The sequence below is a fragment of the Halichoeres trimaculatus genome, unplaced genomic scaffold, assembly GCF_033239565.1.
Source record: "Halichoeres trimaculatus isolate MK-OKI-2021-1 unplaced genomic scaffold, fHalTri1.1 fHalTri1_scaffold_16, whole genome shotgun sequence".
NCBI classification, from domain to species: domain Eukaryota; kingdom Metazoa; phylum Chordata; class Actinopteri; order Labriformes; family Labridae; genus Halichoeres; species Halichoeres trimaculatus.
Genome location: NW_027437194.1, coordinates 3,278,736 through 3,300,722, shown reverse-complemented (window position 1 = coordinate 3,300,722; position 21,987 = coordinate 3,278,736). Strand labels below are relative to the sequence as shown.

Genomic DNA, 21,987 nt, shown 5'->3' with positions numbered 1-21,987 from the left:
TTATGGGTTTCACAGAACTGCACCGTATGCCCACCATAGGTCTACACACACACACACACACACACACACACACACACACACACACACACACACACACACACACACACACACACACAAGCAGGTATGATTTTTGTTTCGTTTCCAAACGATGCAGCTGAGTGCTCCATATCTCTTCAAATTTTTAAGTTTCAACTTCAAAATGATAAAATGAACTTTTAATATTTGGTAAATTTAGGATTATAAAGTTTGAGATTTTAAAATTTTAATGAATATCTTAAAATTGTTCAGCTAGGACGACATGTTTTCTAAAAAACCCTAAAGATTTATAAACTTGGATCGGGCAGGGTATCAAACTTTGGTTCCTTTAGTAACGAGTATCAAAACATGTCTCATCTCTTGTTGCCAAGTTTTGGTATCCAAAGGGTTAATCACATGATCAAGATCTGATAATGCCATCAGTGATTGGCTGTAACGTTTTTCAAAAGAAAAAAAAAAGCAACTACCAACAAATCCAGCGACTTTCCTGGAGTTTGGAAACGGAGGTCGGGATAGTTATTGAATTAACCCCTTGACGCCTGTGTTTGTTGTTGCAAATTTGCGACACGCCCTGTCAATGACCTTTGTTTCTAATTATTATTTCCTAATGATTCAAATTCTAAAAACCAAACCAAAGATCGTATCAGATCCACTTTGTCATAATATATTCTCAACTCAACTTTATTTATAGAGCACTTTAAAAACAACCACAGCTGAAACAAAGTGCTGTACATAAAAGAGGGTGCAGGAATAAATAGGTACATGAAGCTAATAAATCAATAAAACAAAGGTGCAGGTCCTAAAACAACTGGTTCGTTGTTCTTAAAAACAGTTTAAGAACAATAAAACAATTACTAATTACTAAAAACAAACTATAAAACACTAAAACAGGAGCAGAGTCTCAAACTGGGTTAAAAGCCAAAGAATAAAAAAGGGTTTTAAGACGTGTTTTAAAAACAGACAGTGAGGGGGCTTATGTCTTATTGGAGGGGGAGCTTGTCTCACAAATTTGGAGCAGCTACAGAAAAAAAGCTCTGTCCCCTCTGAGCTTTGGTTTCTATCTCGGTACCCCAAGGAGAAGCAGATCAGTTGGTAAGGGGATGTGTGTACTGTACTCAAATTCACAATCCCCATTCAACTGAACATCTGTAAGAATGCAAAAACACATAAAAACAATCTTTTTAATAAATGTTAATTACTTCAGGCATTAAGGGGTTAAATACTTTAATAGGTACCAACTGAATTCTGTCTGTAGTACCAAGTGCCGATTCACATAGGTTCCTAAACACAACATTGTGACTGTGAAAGAGTGGAAGAGTAGGCAATTTTCCATGCTGGACATGAACACAGCATTGTATGTTTAAATATTGAGAAATTAATATGTTACATTGAGTACAAAAGCACCAAAAATTGGTACCGTTGAGTACCAATATGGATTGCCAGGTACTGGGCATCTGTACCGTATCGTTTGGAATGAGAAAGGTACACATCCTAAGACTGATGTGAAGGCATCTATTGATCTCCAGCATGTGCTGCTTCTCTGCCCTCTTGGAGAAGTCCAGAAAGAAGTCCTCCTCACTAACACAGCAGTTCCTCACAGAGCGAGGTCACACTGACCATCTGTACCGTGCCAAAACACACCTCAACCCTAAAGTCCAGTTCGTTTGGCCAGCGTGACTGCAAGTGTGCTGTGCTCAGGTACAATTTATTTCTCTTAGAGAGGTTAGCTGTAGCGTGGTACACTTTGTGCACGAGCACAAGCAGACGCTAAAGCTAACTGCCAACAGCGCGTTTTTGGCGGTCCTCTCGGATAAGGACGTTAAAGAAAAAAAATAAAAAGAGGAGTATTCATTTACAGTGATAAACACATTTAAGGTACACTCATTATGTACTGACCAGTCACTTGTTTGCAATTGCTGTTTTGCACTGGAAAATATTTGTTTATTTTTTATAAGAAAATTGCTCAGAGTGGAAAAAAATACAGCAAAAAAAAAGTGTAACATGTAATGTCATTTACTTTTTGTTAAAATTTATTTTATGAAATTCATACTGGAAAAAAGTAAAAATCAGGAAACAATGTCAAAGATTTCTGACTGATACCTTAAACAAAGATCGCAAATGAAATACTTTGATTTCAGCTCAGAAAACAATATCTGAACATAGAAATTAGTTGATTTGTTAACTATTTTAAAAAAAGCTCTGGTAGTTTTTAAATAAAGCAGAAAAAAATATGTTTTTTCAGTTTCATTTTTTAAAGAACATAATAAAGCAAAGAAGAATCTTAAATTTTGAGAGCATAATCAGTGGTTAAAGAAAAAAGCTTCTTCATGGATGTTTGGTGATGCTGTGTCCTTCACGCTGGAATTAAAACAGCTTACACAGCCTGTGTTAAAGCTTCTGTCAGCCCCTCCTAAATCACAGCTGATCATTGACTCCTTCCAGTCCCCTCCTGATGTCAGCCAAACAACAAAAGTGCTGCGCTGTTCAACAAGCGCTCTTAATGGATTTCCTTCAGACAAAAAGAGAGGAAAGAAACAGTCGGTCGACATCACAGCGGAGCCGAAATCCCAGCTCCGCCCACATCCTAAGTGCTTTTCTGCTGGAACACGAGAGGTTCGCTGCCGACCAAGATGGCAGGTTTAAATTTAGCATGAGGGCGAGCCAGGGGTTTTCAGGTCCACTTGACTGTACATCCAAGCGGCTGACAGACTGTGTTTGTCCTGGGTTCTTTAAAACCGGTCTGTCAGAACAAATCAAGTCAGAGCGTCCGCACAGTTTGACGCCCCAGCACCCAGCGCGGGACGGCTCCCGTCTCCCTCTGACGTAGGAGGCTCGTATGGACGGGGAAACAGCCAACCAACGTCTCCAGGCCGAAGCAGGAGGATGAATTATGGATGGAATGCAAACACACTGCTTTTCAGCGTCTATAAGCACATCAGCACACACACGGTTACTCTGTGGGAAGTGTTCTCCATACGCTGAGTGTTTAATCTAAGACGCTTTGACCCTCGCTTTAAGAGTTACTCACATACTGTAACACTAAACGTCATAAAAACAGAAAGGTTAAAGCCTCAAACTGAGAACGAGTTCACATGAAAACAAAAGATTCTTTTGGATTTCTCAAGAACTTTTAAATCAAATTGTTAGCGCTAGCATTGCATTCATGTATGCTAGTTATAGCAGCTAGCTTAACCTGTTTTTATTGATATGAAAAGGTTCATAAAAGGTCATCCAGTTTCTATTTTCAGCATCCAACACATCAGAGTCTGTTTCTATAGGAGTAACTCTCGATCATCAAAGCTAAAGCTAAAGTCAGCGACCGCTAAGCACAGGGAACGTAAATCGCTCACATGTTTTTCTTCCTAACTGTTATGCTTCTCAAAGTGTTTGAATTTGGACCATCTTTCCCAAAATAAAGAACAAAACAAATAGTTTTGCTGACGCTAATGTGAGCATTTTCTGCACATTCATGCTAGCTACCTCGCTTTGTTCCCTGTCAAATTAACTTTGATGCGTCTTTATGTCTCAGAAAAGCAGCCAAGGCCATTGATATTGTTTTTCCAAGATAGGTAGTACATATGGAGTCAGATCAGTCTCTAAATTTACAAATGGATCATTTTTGTCTGTGTAAATGCATCTGCAAATATGTAAACAGATTTGCAAAGGTGTAAAATATTTACAAATGGGTGCACAAATCCAAACAGAAAGATTCACAAATGTAATGATGTGTCGTTTGTGAATGTTTTGTTTATAACAACCATAAAAAAATAAAAAATAAATATGATTTTTGATTGATTTCAAGTTTGCAAACTGAAAGCTGAAAGCTGCCCGTTTACACGACAACGATTCAGGCTGAAACGCAAGAGTTTTGTTGCGTTTCAGCCTTGCTTTTACACCATAGACTGTATAAAACATGGACGTAGTCTCGCCGACGTCACCCGTCTGTTTCTGAAATGGTAAACGAAGCAGATCGGCTATAGCGGCCATATTGGTAGTGGCAAGGGCTTCGCCTACAGCCATAGGGTGCCTGTCAGTCATGTGACCCTCAGCTGTGCCTCTTATTGGAGGAGCTCATGATCTTAATATCCTCCAAACGGCTGAGTTAGAAAAAAATTCACCCTCCGCACAGCGGGAGCCGGTAGTAAAATTAGCGACTCAGACAGGAGATGTTTTTTGAACCAAGCTGTAAATAGGTTAATTTCTGTTTTGAAAACAGTTTTTTTTGGCTTTGTGTGTTTGTGACTTCCTGTTCTTCCGGAGCCAGCCTCAAGTGGACACTCGAGAAACAGCAGATTTTAGCACTTTCGCATTGTCTCATGTTCTTAGACCGGAGGTTGCCGCTTGGTTTACACAGAAAGAGTAGTTCAGCCAGCCCAGAACGCAAAGTTTTGAAAATGGCCTCCAGATTGGGATTTATCTGAAATGCTGTCAACACCATTACCGTGTATGTAGTAAGCTGGCATTTTCAGTGGAAACGCTGACGTCACGCTCTGCTTCCTGCGAGCGCATACAACAATCTGCTGAATCTGTGACTGTCTTTAACTAAATGAGCATCTGTTGCTCCACTTCTGCTCTGAGCATTCACCAACACACCAGATGATCCGCTCAACTCTACTTCAGTGGAGATCTACCAAAAGCTGCTTCTGGACAAGACAGTTACAGCACCACCTACAGGCCTGGCATGCTTACTGCGGAGTTTTCAGTTACTTGGTGAGATTTTTTTTCATTGCATTTCAGCGTTTTCAGATGAAACGTCGTCATTGTAAACGGGGACTAAAATACAACCTCAGATCTATGAGACTGTGATTGGCTGAAAAGGAGGTAGACATCTGATTGGCTGCAGACTTTCCCTGATGAAAGAAATTCATTTGTGGATCTAAGCACATCAGGGGTGTCTCAGAAACCCGCACCCAAATGTAGCGAGGTTCAAAACTAACATCTTCTTTTTGCATTTGTGAATCCTTCTGTTTGTATTTTCAATTTTTTACACATTTGCAAATCTTTTTACACATTTTTGGATGCATTTACGCAGAGACCCCTTGATGCCTTACACATAACTTTTGCATTTGTAAATTTTGAGACTGTCCCGACTCCATAAATACATGATGAAACTATTATGAGACTGCTTAGTGAGAAAATTATTCTAACATATGTAAAAATAAAATCAACAAAGGTGTAAGAGAATGTCTACAAGGGCTGGCTGAGATTTGTGCCACTAGGAATAAACTTTGATTTATTATACTGAATTTCAAAAGCATGATCTGAAATTGAATTTCTTTTTTAAATCTGAATTTATGTACTTTGATTCTGAGTCTAAACTGTGCAAAAGTAAATTTAATTTTCTAATTTTTCATACTAAGGAACATGGTGGGTTCAATTTTCGAGTAGCTTTTCAAATGCAGGATAATAATTCAAATTCAGTTTCGAGTGGCACAAATATAAGACCATACACCTCAAAAAGAAATTATTTTACACTACATCGAAAAATTTCCAATATTTGGCTTGTTATTCATTTATTCTTTGAGAAAAATTGGGGGTTTTATTTTTTCGGACCAAGGTTTTTGCAAAGTTTCTCTCGTGACATGCACACATTTGACCAATCAAAACACCCCCCCCAACTTTTTTGCAATTTTGTCACCAGTGGTGTGCAAAGACCTTTACTTTTAGGAAGTTTAGAAGAAAATTCATGAAATTGTCCTTTTCTAAGTATATAAAAACATGTTCACTTCTTTGTTAGAAGATAAGACTCCTTCAGAGCAGTAGATCTTGACATTGCTGACTATCTAACTCTACTTCTAGCTATCACTAATCTACTGCACACCTTCCCGAGTGGCTCCAAAGGGCTCCTGGGTATAAGCCGGCGACCACTCAGCCTCTGAGGTGGTTGTGGCGCCCTCTCCTTCACCCTCACCTTCATCTTCACCCTCAGCCTCCCTCTCTGCATCGCCTTCATCTCCATCCTCAGCCTCGCCTTCGCTTTCAACCTCAGTGTCAGCGTCCTCTTTTTCATCTCGGGCTTGGGGAGAGAGTAGAGGTATTAGCCAGATATGATGTGCTAGCTAATGAGCAACGCGCGAGTTAACCTGGAGACACTGAATCTGTGGGAAGCAGAAACTCTGCCTCTAAACTGATTATCAGCTCATTTAGCAGACTCGTTCTCCCCTCCCGTTATTCCTCCAAGTAAGCAACCAATTGTATCAGTTAGTGAGAGGAGACAGACTTCTGCAGTGCAGTCCAATTGCTCAGTCTACCCATGCAGCAGCCTTTTTACTGTCCGGCCATGTGGAGAAAAGCCCAGTGCTGTCAGGGTTGATGTTGCCACTTTGCCGATCGTTTCTGTCTAACAGCTCGCAGGCTGAGAGCCTCTCCACAGAGAGAATCCCTAATCAAATTCCCTTTTATTCCTGCCTCCCCGAGCTCCTCACCCAGAATCACACTGCATTACAACACACTAACATATGCCAACATCCTCCTCTCCCACTCCTCTTTCTCCAGCACCCATCCTCACCCAACCCTCCCATCCCCCTCCGTTCTTCAATCCATCATCAGCGCTGTCTTTACTGTGAATAAGAGAGCCGGCAGAACTGTGGAAGAATTCCTCCTGTGCAGGTTAGTGTGATGTGCTGTGATGAAAGGACATGGCGACAGAGAGGCCTATTAATAATGAAGCACACAGGGCCCGAGCCGCAGCACTGACAGAGGAGATGCAGGAAAAAAAGAGGAATGACAGACGAGAGAGCCAGCTGAACATCACAGGGGAGGCAGAGGGGAGAGTTTAGGAAACATACACAAGGCGAGGTGCGGGGCTGAAACTTAAATCTGAAAAACAATGCAACAAAAAGACACAGGCAGAAAGTGGAGGGGTACAGAAATAGCAGCTCTGCTTTGCTGTGCGTTATTACTTACTGGAACCGGAGGGTGAACCAGCAATCGTACCTGAAAGAGAGTAAGAAGAGGAAGAGGAGATGAGAACTTGTTTATTTATGCAAACAAATTGCCTAAAGTCTCGACTCTGCCTCATTTATCAGACTCAGATGGCAGAGAGATTTTAAAAGTCGCTCTGCAAAATAGCAGCTTTCCCCCTCACGAGTCTGGGGCTCATTTGTGAATCTGTACCCACTCACCCAGCCGCCCTCGTCTAACCTGTTTACTCCCAGGGGCGTGTGCAGGCTTTTTCAGGCTGGGGTGGCCCTGCTGGATTTGTAGGGCTGCTGGGTTTGAGTGTGCTGACACAGGCCCACATAGGAGCTTATCATCTGTGCTGTAACGGCTGATACACAAGGACAAATTTTACACCAACCGAGAATTAAAATCCTGCCAGCAGGGGGCACCAAAGTGGCTTGCTTTCCCCACTTCCAGACATACATTAACGGCTAACATAAAAGGACACTAAAGTAGTGTTTTCAACTTTTGTACCACCTGTGTAGGATTCCTAAAAGATTTGAAAAGTTTGTCAGAAGTCGTAGTTGAATTTCCAACTTTGCACCTTCTTTGGCAACAAGGGATGGGAATCGATAAGAAATGTTTCGATGTATTGATATCGTTAGCCTTTCTGCTTAACAACTCTCTTATCAATTCTTTACACTTTGCCAGAGCTGCTGGATATTTCGTCAAATAGTCCACAGCAGCTATCTTAGCTTAGCAGTTAGCTAACATTCCCCATGAAAAATCTGATTCAGTATTTTCTGCTTGAAGTTTTACTGAAGAACTAAACTCACAAATAAATTTCCATTACTCCCCCACAGGAGACTCCTGTTAAATCCTTTCAACATGGCATAAATCGCCTCATTTAGCAAAAACGATTTAAAAAAAAAGATAGGGCTAGCTTGATGCTATATGGGCAATTGTATTGCATGCTAGTAGTTAGCATACATCGGTATAACTCCAACTTCAGAAAAGAAATTAAAAGAAATGGGCTGGCTTTATAACTACGGCAAGGTTCCAAACAGCTTAAAATTTTGCTATAACCACTTCAAGACACTAGATGGCCTACTTGAGTCAGTAATATATAACAAAACAATACATCAACGCCACATGATGTGCAAATTTGATTTATTTATGTATATTTAAGTCCAGAGATATCCAGATCCAGGGACCAATTACATGTTTATTTACTTATAAACTCAATTTAATGTTGTTGACACAGAAAACCTGTGAAGCTAAAGGGAATCGATAAAGAATCAGATCAGTAATGGCATTGGTATCAATACAATCTTATAAATACCCTTTCGCTAGTAGCCACTATTTTATTTCTTGAACTTAAAATAAAGTTACAATGATGAAAGTGGTTTCTATGACATCACTCATTTGTTTCTGGTACAACGTTTTGAAGCCTATCTTTGTGGGAAGCCATGTTAGGAATACTCAACATGGCTTCCATCAACATAGAATGGGATAAAGAGGTAGGCTTTGAGCCTCCTTGCTAACAGCTACCTGTCTGCCAGTCAGGTGGGCTGAGCCTCACCTGGCTGGTCAGGCGAGATCATGACCTTAATATTTTCAAAACTGTTTAATAATGAAAAACTATCTCCCTGTGCAGTGAGTTCTGTTGAGGAATTAGCTTTTCAAAATGAAATTGCATTAATGGCTCGGTTTCTGGTACTTCCAGCCCCCTGTGGACACTTGAGGAACTACAGTTTTTATCACTTCTGCATCGGATTTATGTCTCAGGACCAGGGGTTGCTTGTCTCTACCTGGCATAGTGTTTCCCATGATGCATGACCCCAAAGCTGTATGTCTGTTTTACCTTTTCTGGCAGGTGGCACTGAGTTTAATGCACATTACTGCCACCTACTGGAATGAGTGAGCATTACAACTAAGATACCACCACAAGGAAAGTAACACACACAAATCCTGTAACTTCTGGACGTAAGAGAGGTAGCTGTTTACTCAAAAACATTCATGAAAGTCAATGTAAAGAAAATCACAAATAAATACTTTTTTAAAACAATATATGAATTATACGGAAGCTGTTTTTCCATCAGCTGTTCTTCTATTTTCCAAAACTAAAAACCAATGCAGCATTTTACATAAAAGACCCAACAGATCAAACTACAAACTAGCATTAATTTGAAATTTGGGGAATTCTGGGTAGCTTCCACCAAAGGCCACCCCTGGTCACGCCCCTGGTAGCTCCTTTAAAAACCAAACCGTCACCCACAGGCCTTCATCATCTCTTTAAAGCGACCTAACTTTGCCAAACTTGAACTAGTTTTTCCTCTCCCTGCTTGTTTTCCCCAATTTGTTTTTCTTTCTGGTTAGCTTAGCATAGCATGCATAATGCAGCCGGCTGGGACCACCCGGTTTCACAAGCCATGGCCATTCTGCATAGCTTTTCAAACTGCAAACATTTTAATTTTTAAACTTAACTAATGGGCTCCAGGACTTTAAAAGGCTGGTAATGGGCTCTGAAGGTGTGTGTCGTTGCCATTACAAGCGGCTTGGAAACAAAAGGTTGGTAAAAAAAATACTGCTGACAATCCAGGCACCCTCTGCAGAGTGTGTGCAGGTAAAGGTGTGTGCCTCTCTGCGTCTGTGTTTGTGTGGAAGTGGAAAACCAGGGAGGGGCTGCCCTAGATTATTATTTTATCAGAGCTGGCTACCGTAGCAGGCTACACTCTCCGAGGGGATTTCCCCCCACGCACTCCCACGGTCTTTACAGCGCTCTGATCTCTTCTCCGCGCTGAGGTGACAACTGCTAGGAGAGCTCCGACTCTCCATCACTTTCTCTCAACTACTACGCTCTTTTCAACTCGCTCCACTGATCCTGTTTTCCATTCAGCGCGGCGAGAGGAAACCTAAATGTGCATCAATCAAGTACGCCGAGGAGCGTAATTTAAATAACTGCCAGCATATTCATTTTCAAAGAGGAAACGTCCTGATCCATCATCTGTGATTAGAAAGATTGAAATGAATTGCATTGATGCCACTGGAGGATCTGGGATGATTAGAGCAGAAAAAATGCTCTTAAAGCTCAGAGAATAAACGAGTGATTCTATTATTAGGGTACATTTCAGGTAAGTAAAACATATGAGCTTTTTTTTTTGCTTCATATTCTGTTTGTTTGCAAACTATATACCTGGAAGTTTATTTATGAACACAAGTTATGGACATTTCCTCCATTTTTTGTCCCTTGTGCTAACTGCAGACCTTGATCATGCCACCACCTGACCTCCATCAGCTCATATTTCTGCTCCTTTTCTTCACAGTTTGGTCTTTATAACATTGATAGTAGGGATGAGACGGTTCACTAAATCCACGGTTTGGTTCTTACCACTGTTTTCAGTTCAGTTCGGTGTACATTGCTTTTGTTTTTAACACCTCAAATTACCATACACCCTAATAAATCACTATTAACAGATTATTTTTAATCAGTTCTGTCATGTATTGTCACGAAAAACCTGAAAGAATGAGGCTGTTTCCCATTTCAAACATCATTAAGGCCCCTTATACACGTTTCATCTGAAAACGCAGTGAAAAAAATCTGCGTTTACAGATGAAATGCTGATGGACTGAAAACGCTGTAGTAAGCATGCCAGGCCTGTAGGTGAGGCTATAACTGTCTTGTCCAGAAGCTGTTTTTGGGAGATCTCCACTAAAACAGAGTTGAGCCGGTCATCTGGTAAATTGGGGAATACTAAATTCAAGAGTGTTTTTGAGAAAAATCCCACTCTGGGGGCTGTTTTCAAAAGTTTACGTTTTCGGTCGGCTGAAACGACGTTTCCATGTAAACGCGAGGCTGAAACGCAACAAAACTTTTGTGTTTCACTCTAAAACTGTTGTCGTGTAAACGACACCTAAAGCTGGGTGAAACATCGCTAGTTTCAACATGCCAACTCGTCTGTAAGGACAGCCACTATTGTCTGTCCCAGTAGTCACTAAAAGCCACTAAATGACGCTGCTGTCTAATTAGCATAATAATCAATTTGTGTGTAATTGTCATGGTATCTGAAGGAGAGAGAAAGAAAATAGGTAAAACACAATATCATGAATATGTTGAGGGCTACGAATGAACTTTCTTCTGCCCATTCTTGTTTATTTATTTGTCTAAATATCAACCCTTCTCCTTTATCTGGGCTGGGAAGTGACAGAAGTGACCATAATGAGACACACACTTGGTGATTTCATCTGCTGTGAGTGAGGACTAGCTGTTTTTTGGATAGGGGAGGGACTCACACACGTTAGCCATTGAGGAGCTAAAAACACGCTTTAACCCCAGATTCTTTAAACTCCAGAAAAGTCACAAGAATTGTTGTCTTTAAAAAAAATCAGCAGCAGGTCTGAAATCTAATCTAAAGAGCTCCAAGACAGCAGAACGAATCTACGTCACAGGTAGCTACACCCTCTGACTCTGTCTCCTCCGCTCGTCATGTAAACACACGCCTCTCCACAACCGTTTCGCTGCAACCTTCGCCTCGCGTCACGTATGATCGGAGCTACATACTCGCTTCAAACTGAGCTGTAAAATGAAGAGAAAAGAAAAACTGAACAAGCACATGAGCCCCGAACTGAGTGAGGAAAACCGAACCAACCATTCCATCCCAGATCTATTGTAACAAACAGTTAATGCGCCCCATGTACAGACAATCATTCTGATGAAATATTGATGAGGAGGAGCTGAAACATGACACACTTTCTTCAAGGTTCACACCAAAAAGGATGGGACCTCAGCTGATCTGGGTCATGTGACTTTGGAGCAAACCATTGCTGATTTATAGGGTTTGTTTTCAATGGGTAACACAGTTGACGCAGATTTCTGACACACATAAAGTGAATTATTTATCTAAATTAATTATTTTAGTAGTTTTTAAAACAGCTTTGTCATGTTTCAATGATTGTTTTAAAAAAAATAATGCTGAAAATAATAAACAGAAACAGGGCAGTACAGAAAGCACTGCATTAACTGGCAAAGTTGCCAAGTAACCAAAAGGTTTATGACGGAGATGGTGGTCACCATGTTGGAAATGCTGACTCATCTTGACTCTCGATAACACAGACAAAAACTTGATGCCCCACTCTCAGGCTGAATATCTTCAGAAAGGATGAGATACAGAAAAATTAACCTCTGTTCGGTGTTTATGAACAGGAAAATAAGCTTTCAGGCCAGAACCAGGCTGTAAACATGTTTATTCGTCCTATAGAAACAGGCGTTTTAACTTAATGTACGTTTTAACTTATCTTAATGGGCTCTCCTCGGCTTTTGCAGCCGGTCTCAAGTGGGCCCTGAAGAAGCTGCTTCTTTTTTATCTTCCACATTGGTTTAATTTTCTCTAGACTTGAAGTTGCTGCTTGGAAATGAGCCAAAGGATCCTGTAAACTGAGCTAGCAGCATGAGCTTTCCAAATGTGGCACCTCAGAGTTTCACTTATTGATAATTTGGTGTTAGTGCCAGTGGTACTGGATCTCAAGGGGGCACCTGAGGATGTTCCTGGGTGCTCAGTTGCACGGCCCTCCTGACTCCACTCCAGTCTTTCAATTATGGTCCTAGATGATTTAGGCCGACTTCTTTCTTTTTCTCTAGCTAGCTGGCTACCATTAGCTTTTTGCATCCATAAGTCAACCTTGTTTTTAACCTCTTGTAACCAATGAAAATGAAACTTTTCAGAAAAAAGAGGACTTAAATACAAGGCAGCCAAATGATATCTTCAAATCACCACAACAATCAGACGTGAGAAACATTTCTTCCAGGTGTATTAATTTTTTAAAGTTTGACCACAGCCCATCTGGAATGACTGGAGAGATGGATTTTTTAACCTATTCTGCAGCCAGCCACCAGGGGGAGCAGTTTTTGTTTTTGTTTTTGTTTGTCACTTTTTTTTTCAGTCTAAGCCTGGTCCTATTTGCGTATCTACAGCTAAGCCAGATGCTAATAGCTGCATCTGTTACATAGTAGTGTGATGCCATAGCAGCGCAACACAGTGTACCCCGCTAATAAATCCAACGAAGAAGAAAAACCAGACACAGGAAACAATGAGCAACAATAGAAGACATCCAGCATTTCGTCTTCTTTGTGACTCTTTAGCTGCGTTTCCACCAAGCAGTCCAGTTCAGTTCAGTACGGTCTGGCACAGTTTGATACAGTTAAGCCTGATCCTGTTTACGTTTCCACAGCAAACTGTGCCCTCTCGTGGCAGGGGGTGTGTAAGCCGGATGCTGAAAGCAGTGGCCCCACCCTCTGAGAGCGGATTGGTTCAGTCTGGCACCCATACAAAAGTGGGACGGCTTGTTTTGGTTATTTGGGGATCTGTCCTGAGATAAGTCAGTGGAAACGGCACAAAATGTGCGCCGTACCAAGACAAACTGAACCAGTCTGCTTGGTGGAAACGTGACTTTTGATAAAAAGATCAATCAAGCTTTGTTTCAGAGAAGGCTGTGAGCCACCAGGAGAAATACAGCTGCTGCTGTCACACAGGAAGTGACGATTCTTTCGACCAATCAACAGTCTGCAGTGTTTTAGCTCCTCCTTCTAGGATCGGATTGGTTTTGTGTGCCGCATTAGACTGAACCAAACTGAACCGCTTGGTGGAAACATGGCTAAAGTTTGTACTGAAGGAGATCTACTTTCTGTTCATTCATTCCAAAACAAATGCACGCCTTAGCAAGAGTCTCATATTGATGGCAGTGGGTGATGGTGCTCATGGGAAACGGAGTCTTTATCCTGGAAGAAAACTTCCAGCCACTGGTGTCTCGGCAATTAACGCCAAACATATTCCTCACCACACCTTTGACTTTACAATTTCTTATTTCAATATTCTGTAAAAACAGTAATTGACCATTAATGTCTGGAACTTGTCATATTTCATTATAACAAACTGAGGTATAGAGACAGAGCTGTGACAGGTATCTGGGTACGTACAGGAGTTGGGGGTCCCGTTGGGTATGGGCAGGTAGGAACCGGCCTTCCAGGACTTGGCTTTGAAGCCCTTCTTGCAGCGCTGGCAGTCCTGGCCTGTGGTGTTGTGTTCACACTGGCACTGGAGGTTCCCGTCCTGCAGCAGGCACTGGGAGGCGTGGAGGTTACACTTACACCTTCAGAGACAGAACAGGCCACAGGTCAGGAGAGGAGACATCAGCAGTGTGTTAACTGACTAATAATGTGTCGTAATCAGTGATGTGATGTGATTTACAGCATTCATAAAGGACGGTATCACAGTTCCTGTGAACTTCTCCATGTGAAGTGTTTTTCTCAGGTCCCAAATCCTGTTTTCTCTCTGACAGGATCTGGCAAAGCTACAGCGCCGGTTTCTATTTGATGTTTGCGAGCACAGTTTGTACAGTTGCCAGTCCATCTGATTCTGTGTCACTTGATTTAACGAGCAAGCAGCCATACAGTCTGCGTCCTCGCTGACTGAAGCACTGAGGTCTAAATGAAACTGTTTTCACAAAATGTAATAAATAACAAGCTGTAATGCTTAATCTGTGTAAGAAATATTTAAAACTCAACTTAATCTGCAACTATTTATGATTTTTGAGCAAAAACACAAAAAAACACTGGGAACCAAGTCTCTGATGTTGTGCTCATTCTCCTTTTTTTTTTTTAGCTTTCTGTTTGTTGGATTTTTGTGCTAAATTTAGGATCTCTCTCTTTTTTATTTCATTTTAATTATTATTATTATATTTATTTTATTTTATTTTTATTTATTTATTTATTTATTTATTTTATTTTTATTTATTTATTTATTTTTTTTTGTGGGGGGGGGGGGGGCATTTTTATTTCCAATAAAACGAAATACAGGACAACAGAAATGTCTATCATGATACAATATCAGTGATGAGCTGAACTGTACTGTTTTTCTTTTTAACCCACATAACCCCTTCCAAAAAAAAAATAAAAATAAAAATAAATAAATAAAATAAAATAAAATAAAATAAAAATAAATAAATAAATAAATAAATAAATAAAATGAAATAAAAATAAATAAATAAAATAAAATAAATAAATAAATAAAATTGAAATTAAAAAAGGGAAAAGAAAAGAAGAAACCAGTCAGTTGAAAAACTGATTCATATTTTCCACATCGTAGGCCCCAGTGCCATTTATATGCTGTGTCTTAGATCAAGTTCAGCCAGCTGTTACTAGCGTACCATAGCTACAAGTACAGGCTACTGCCATATTCCAAGGTCACTCTACTACCTGGATGTAAACAAGCATAGACAGCAGCATTTCATGGTTCGACAGTACTCTGAGCTAGAAAATGAAGATACATTTGTATCTGGTTAATTTGAAGAAATGTGTAACTACTACATAAATGTGGAGGACTGAAGGTTATTGGTGCGAGCTTAGCTAACAGTAGCCATCCTGACATCATTTACAAGCAGACCCCTGTATTAGCAGTGTGAGCTTATTTGGCAAAAAAATAAAAAGTATGTAAAAAAGAGCAAAATCTACCACCTACTGGGATAAGCTAGCATTACAACTACAAAACAATAACGCTAAAGTTAAACGGTTTGTTAAAAAATAATTAAAGTCCATATATAAAGTATATGTTGACTTTTATCAAACCTTAAGTTGGTGATACTGGAGAAGTTTTGCAATTAGCTTTACTTCTGCTTTCCCAAACCCCCAAAAATAATTTAAAAACAGTGGAGCAGAGTATAAACAATCCAACAGAGCAGTCATGCTATGTACAAAATCAGTAACAGTTTATTCTACACACAATATAAAAGAGCAGGATGTGGCACATTCTACTTTCTTCAGATCGAAATCCTTCATTTTACTCTTTATTTATAAGCTGGGTTGGAAAAGTTGAGATGTCAGACTCCTTGAATAAATCTTCTCTTTAGATATCGTCCTCATCATTCAACTTTTTCACTTGGTCTGGTGTTTAAAAAGTAAAAAATAAAAAAATAAATATCAAAGAATCACTATTCAAATCAAATCGGCAAAAAATCCTACATTCTGCATACTACGTTTAAATGTGTTTTATATAGGTCAAAAAATCCATCTCCCCAGTCATTCCAGATGGGCTGATTGTACTGGACGTCTGATTGTTGTGGTGATTTGAAGATATCATTTGGCTGTCTTGTGTTCAAGTCCTCTTTTTTTTCTGAAAAGTTTTGTTTTCATTAGTTAGAAGAGGTTAAAAAAGAGGTTTTACGTCACATTTAACGATGATTGACAGCTGATGTTCTCATGTATTTTTTTCAGGGATTGTAAAATATGTCGGGACCAAGAGTCAAGAAATGATTAGACTCATGACTCGTCACCCAGCTCCACTCAGATTCTCCCAGAATCCCTCACAGTCTCTACTGCACAGGCTCTGGCTGCACAACTTCTACAATGGCGGCGCCTGTGACGGGGAAATTTGTCTTCAAAACCGTAAAAGGCAGAGCCACGCTGTCCACTGTCAGTATCTTGGTTTGTTTTTTGAACAGCTGTTTCCTTGAACCTGATTTTAATCCATGATCTTGTGTTTTATTGACTGTACTTTGTCTCTTTTTGAGCTTCCTGTCTGTCACTTTGTGTTTTTGCTGCTGCCTGTCTTGGCCAGGTCTCCCTTAAAAAAAGAGGTTTTTAATCTCAATGGGACCAACCTGGTTCAATAAAAATTAAATAAAATAATTTTTTTTTAAAAAAAAAAACAGTTCGGAGCAGGTGCAGATGTGTGGACTCTATCATTGCTCCCCAATCTTGCCCAGTTTCTCCATCCACTGTCCTCTCTTCTTTCAATAAAGGCAGAAAATACCCCCCCAAAAAAACATTAAAAAAGCAGTATAAAGTACATTCTACATACTGCATACTACAATCTTAAGTAGTTCGTAGTACTTGTGTTGCCATGTTAATTTTTGTGCTGGATTTCACTTGTTTTCTGAGTGTTTTCTCACATTCAGACAAGTCAGTAAGCCAAAATTAAGTTTTTTTATTTTACAACAGTGAATAAATTTGTCAGAAACATGCATTTGTCAAACCAAAAAAACAAAAATTTTCTTGAATATTTTAAAGTTTTTGGTTGTTGATTTATCTCATTTAGCAGTTATGTTACCTGTAAACTTCTTGTTGATATATTTTTTATGATTCTGAAGCAGTTGAATAAATATAGCAACCAGTAAACTTACAATCATTTAAATATGTTAGAGAGACCTTTTTTTTTTTTTTAATGACTGTTGCACGTGGTGCGTGCCCCGGCAGAGGTCACGGTCCAGGTGGGCTGATCCAGAGGTGGAAGTTTTGCGGAGAAGAAAATGAGGATCTTAAGGACATTCTGCAGCAATGACTTCAAATTACAGCCTTTTCCAGATGAGCGGCCGGACTCCAATCCAGTTTGTTCCACTGGAGTGAGCAGCTATCCGTCTGCATCAAATATTCAAAGAATGGGGCCCTGTATTCTGGCGACGCGACGGCTTCAATCTTCCTACCTCACACTAATCTGCGCTTCCTCCTCACATTTTTTTAGCGTTACTTCACGTCTCGACTCGCAGTGACAGAAAGTTAAAACACAGACATGAAGCTGCGCAGGAAAAAGTGTGCAGACAGTCGATCATGGTGAGTTGTGTCTCGCCATATCGGGCTGTTGCCTTCAGTCCTATAAATTACCCACGATCCTCTCTGATCACCTGGAAAAGCTGACAGGACGTGCCAGGGAGAATCCATCCACCGACAAGGCCTTGTCTCCTGCACGCTTCTCTGAAGGACACGAGCTGTCCACTTAGCCGGGGAGGAAATTGAACATCTCTTTTTCATGGGGAAAATAAAGAACGCGCGTGCTTGTGTGTGTGTGTGTGTGTGTGTGTGGTTTTCTGCTCGGTGAGATTGTGATGCATGCGTCTGAGAGCTGCGATGACAGACAACAGATCAGAAAAGCAGAGGCACGGTGACTAATGCCCGCGCTGAGTGACTGACAGCGCCGAACACATCACCGCTTCTCATCTCCTGCGTCGTCTGTGATAAATCTCGTCGGCCGATCTTAAAAGTGGAAGCGCCACTGAGTGCAGGATCTAAAAGTTGTAGTTTAAAATCGATACTGAAGACCAGAGTGATTTTTCTAGGTACGCCGCCGCGCTGTGTGTGTGTGTGTGTCTTATGGGCCTAATGGCCGGAGCGTACGGAGGAAATGGCCTCCCTCTTGTCGATTATGCGTGCTGTTGATGTACCCTGAGGTCAGAGCAGAAATGGATCCATGAGGAGCTCTGGATCAAACTTTGCTGCCTCCTCAACATTAAGTTAATCCTCTGACCCAATACTTGGTGCAAAGTGAAACAGCTCCTGTGCATTCATCTCTCATTTGTTGGTGTCGTGGACACAGAACTTTTTGTGTCCACGACACCAACCAATAGCTTCCCTTCCTTTGTGCGTGTCCAATGAATACCTTGAGATCTGATCGGCTACTCTAAAAAAACTGAACAATAATTTACTGTTTTTCTTGTCGGAAACTTTTTGAGCTGCCAGCAGCTTCCTTAGCAATTCATTGTGATTTTTTTCTGTTATAAGTTCTTTGAAATTTGAATTGTGACTTTGAACAAGCATCATTTATTTACTCTTTTGGATTGTTTATGTTGGTAGTCAAATGATTGACGGGTTAATTAATACTTTTGTCATGTGGGCACACACACACACTTAGGGCCACCCTTGCAGGAGTCAGTGCTCCTCCTGGGCCTCCCCTGCCAAAAAGTCTGGCTCCATCCCTGCTTATTTTCTTTTTGGTGCTTATTTCAAAGACTTTGTAGGAACTGCAGAAAAAAAGTGAGTTTCTTACTCAAAGATTAAAGATACAAAAACATTAAGTCTGAACTTCTTAAATAAAATTTCAGCCACATTCACCTTCAACGTCTCGGATCCCAAATCAGACACAGCCTTGCTAACTTTCCGTTGCTAGGCGCTACCCAAGTAGCTGCCTGTTGCAGCAGCTCTCTCGTCTTTGTCCGTTTCTTGTAATTTTTTTGTCTCTTTTTCGTCATCTTTGTATTTGGAGTGGATCATCACTTTGTATGGTTCATTGTCGGTCACAGACACCAAACTTTTAGTGGCTTCGGCGGTATTTTTTACTACTTTTCTCCTGTGTTTGTCTGGAGATCCTACATGTAACCATGGCTGCATTGTTTACATGCAAAATTAGCTGTTAGCAGCCTGTAGCATGTCAATGCTAACTAGTGTAGGGCTTGATGATTTCCCTCGAGCTGAGGAGGAGGAGGTGAGGACGGCGTGCTGGTTCTCGGATGTGAGCTGGGAGGTGACGACGTGGACCTGTCCTTCCATCCATCGTTGTTGGGAACGTGGGATCTAGCTCCGGGGGGTGGACGAGCTAGCTGTGCTAACCCAGCGGCATCGTGCTGTTCACGGACGTGGCTGACGGAGCTGACATCGGACGCCGCGACACATCGGAGGAGCTTCGCCTGCTGTGAGCAGACAGGATCCAGGAGACAGAGACTGAACAGACTGCTGGGGAGGCTCAGTCCTGGACCCTGTGGAGGTGGAGACTGGCTGGGCTGGAGAGTGGTGGACGAGTGGTGGACGGGATGTCGTCATCTAATTTCTTATGGACTTTTTTTGCACTTTCTATACTCTTTCTTACTTTTGTTTTCTTAAATGCTGCGGTGACTCCTGAATTTCCCCTCGGGGATAAATAAAGTATTTTCTATTCTATTCTATTCTATTCTATTCTATTCTATTCTATTCTATTCTATTCTATTCTAACTTAGTAGAAACAGCCAAGATGAAAGGAACACATGGTTATCAGGTTAACCTTTAGTTTGATTTTACTCATGCCATCCCATTTGTGCTGATGACAGGAACATCAGCTAAAAGATGTCAGAGGACAAACCACTCACTCTGCCAATAGATCAATCTGCACTGGAGCATTTCTTTCAGCTTCCTCTAAATGAATATGTGATGTACAACAGGCCTCAAACGTTGCATCATGCCTCGCAATTTAAGAAAAACTCAGACAAGTTATGCTACGACAATCCAAAAGATACATTTTTAGAGTTAAAGTGTAGAAGACTATGACTACAGCTGCCTCTCTTTCACATTATAACACAAATAATACATGGGCCACAATCATATGTTAATGTGCAAGATGTCTGCCTTCACTGCAAAGTCATCAAAGCAAGGGTATCTGCACGGAGGAAGTTAAGATGAGACAGCTGGATCCATCACAGCCTGTCTGTTTACTCAGAGCGGGAAGGTGAGGAGGGAGAGACAGAGAGGAGAGGAAGAGACTTTGGGAACTGAAGCAAATAAGTGATTCAAATGTATTCCAGCTCCCATTTAGAAACACTCCCACACAAGGTGCTGTTTTAATTAGCCCGAGTATTTTGGGTCAATACTTGTGTTTATCCGCCTGCTGGGGACTGACCTCCTGAGGAACAGCTGAGGATCCGTTGTTTCAGCAAAATGTGCACAAACATCTCCACGACAGAGAGCACAGAGTTATTATCACTCCGTCCACTCAGAGGAGCAGACAGACGTCGAGTGACGCTTTGACTGAGCTACAGTCCGCAGAAAGAAAGGCCGGGGTCGATTACACGGAGGAAGAAATCTGGATAATTTCAGTCAATTATGAGATCACGATTCTTCAGCAAGGCTTTAATACGTGGAGCATCGATTGAGCTTTGGGTTTGAGTGGATTTGTGAAACTGAATAAATACTGAGTCAAAAAATACAGAAAATAATGTTCTCATAGTGGTTGGGATTACAGCAGATTTGGAAAAATATCCCAGCTTTGGTGGATAAACAGGCAAACAAAACCGGTGTTAACACTTCATGATGTCACTAATAGACACATTTCAGATTAAGTGGCAAATGCTCAACTTTATGTGTCTTATTTTAGAGTCTAGCAACGACCTTAACTGCAGCCAGCCACCAGAGGGAGCAGTTTTTGTGACCATAAGTCCTAACGTTCTGTTATGGAACGGCTCGTTTGGCTGCAGCGTTAGCCACATGCACGACTGCAAACAATTAGCCAGTTAACTAATTACACCATGAAAGAGACGCATGTGCAGATTACGTCGTAATTCAGGGGAATTTCCTGTAAAACCTCATCGAACAAAGTCAAATTCAATGTCCACCGCTAATGAACAACAATAAACCTGGTGAGCGGTGATGATGTGACTGAGAGAAGACCAAGAAAAACTTTTTCAGCGAAGGAAATGGAAATTTCATAACAAAAATACACAAACAGCTGTTATCAGTGAGTCAATCAGGTGGACAAAGAGAAAGAGAAAGTTTGGGAACAGAGTGAATGCGTGGGGATGTTTCACAGTAGAAGAACTCAAAACTAAAATCAACAACATAAAAGCTGAATTTGTTGAACAAGAACTGCAGCTAGAGATGGGTCCCTTTCACATTTCAACAATATGGTACCAATGCCCAGTACCTGTCAGTCGATAACGGTACTCAACGGTACCAATTTTTGCTACTTTTTTGTGTCTATGTGATAATAAATATTTTTTTGTTTAATGATACAATCTAAACATTTCTGTCTTACCTATCGAGAAAAATTTAACGTAACTATGTATATATGTATGTGTGCTGGCTTATATGATGTGCCTTTTCTCTATTAGCAATGTATAATGTATAGAGTTATATACTCTTAGAGCAGGTTTTATTTTTCTCTCTTGAGTTAATGTGTAGGTATGTACGTGTCTGTAAATATGTATACTTGCTTTATTTACCCGCCTCTGTTATCCTTGTTGTTCTTGGTCTAAACACTAAAAATCTGTTAATAAAATATTTGAAAAATAAAAAATAAATACACTATTTGCGAATTGTCAAATAATAATAAAATCTCAAAGTTTTTCAATTTATTTATATTTATTTTTTCTCAATAGATAAACTTGAAATGCTGTGTTCATGTCCAGCTTTGGTCGGTACCTACAAAAGCACCTAATTCGGTACCTATCCCTCATTGCAGCAATGCCCTAGCAACTCCGTGAATAACTCTTGAAGCAGTTTATGAACTCCGTATAACGTATAAAAGCAAAGAGGGAATCAAACTTGTGAAAATGACCGCAGTG

At 40.6% G+C, this 21,987-nt stretch overlaps 1 protein-coding gene across 3 annotated transcripts in view; it reads right to left on the bottom strand.

The window, feature by feature from the left end:
* ntng2b (netrin g2b) overlaps positions 1-21,987 on the bottom strand; it is a 125,350-nt gene that overhangs the window by 36,032 nt on the left and 67,331 nt on the right. For all 3 annotated transcript variants that reach the window (XM_074690627.1, XM_074690628.1, XM_074690629.1), the window contains 2 exons: positions 13,892-14,064; positions 6,943-6,972 (listed from right to left, as the gene is read on the bottom strand). In XM_074690627.1, coding sequence (XP_074546728.1) covers positions 6,943-6,972; positions 13,892-14,064 — 203 coding nt within the window. The remainder of the gene's footprint in view (positions 1-6,942; positions 6,973-13,891; positions 14,065-21,987) is intronic.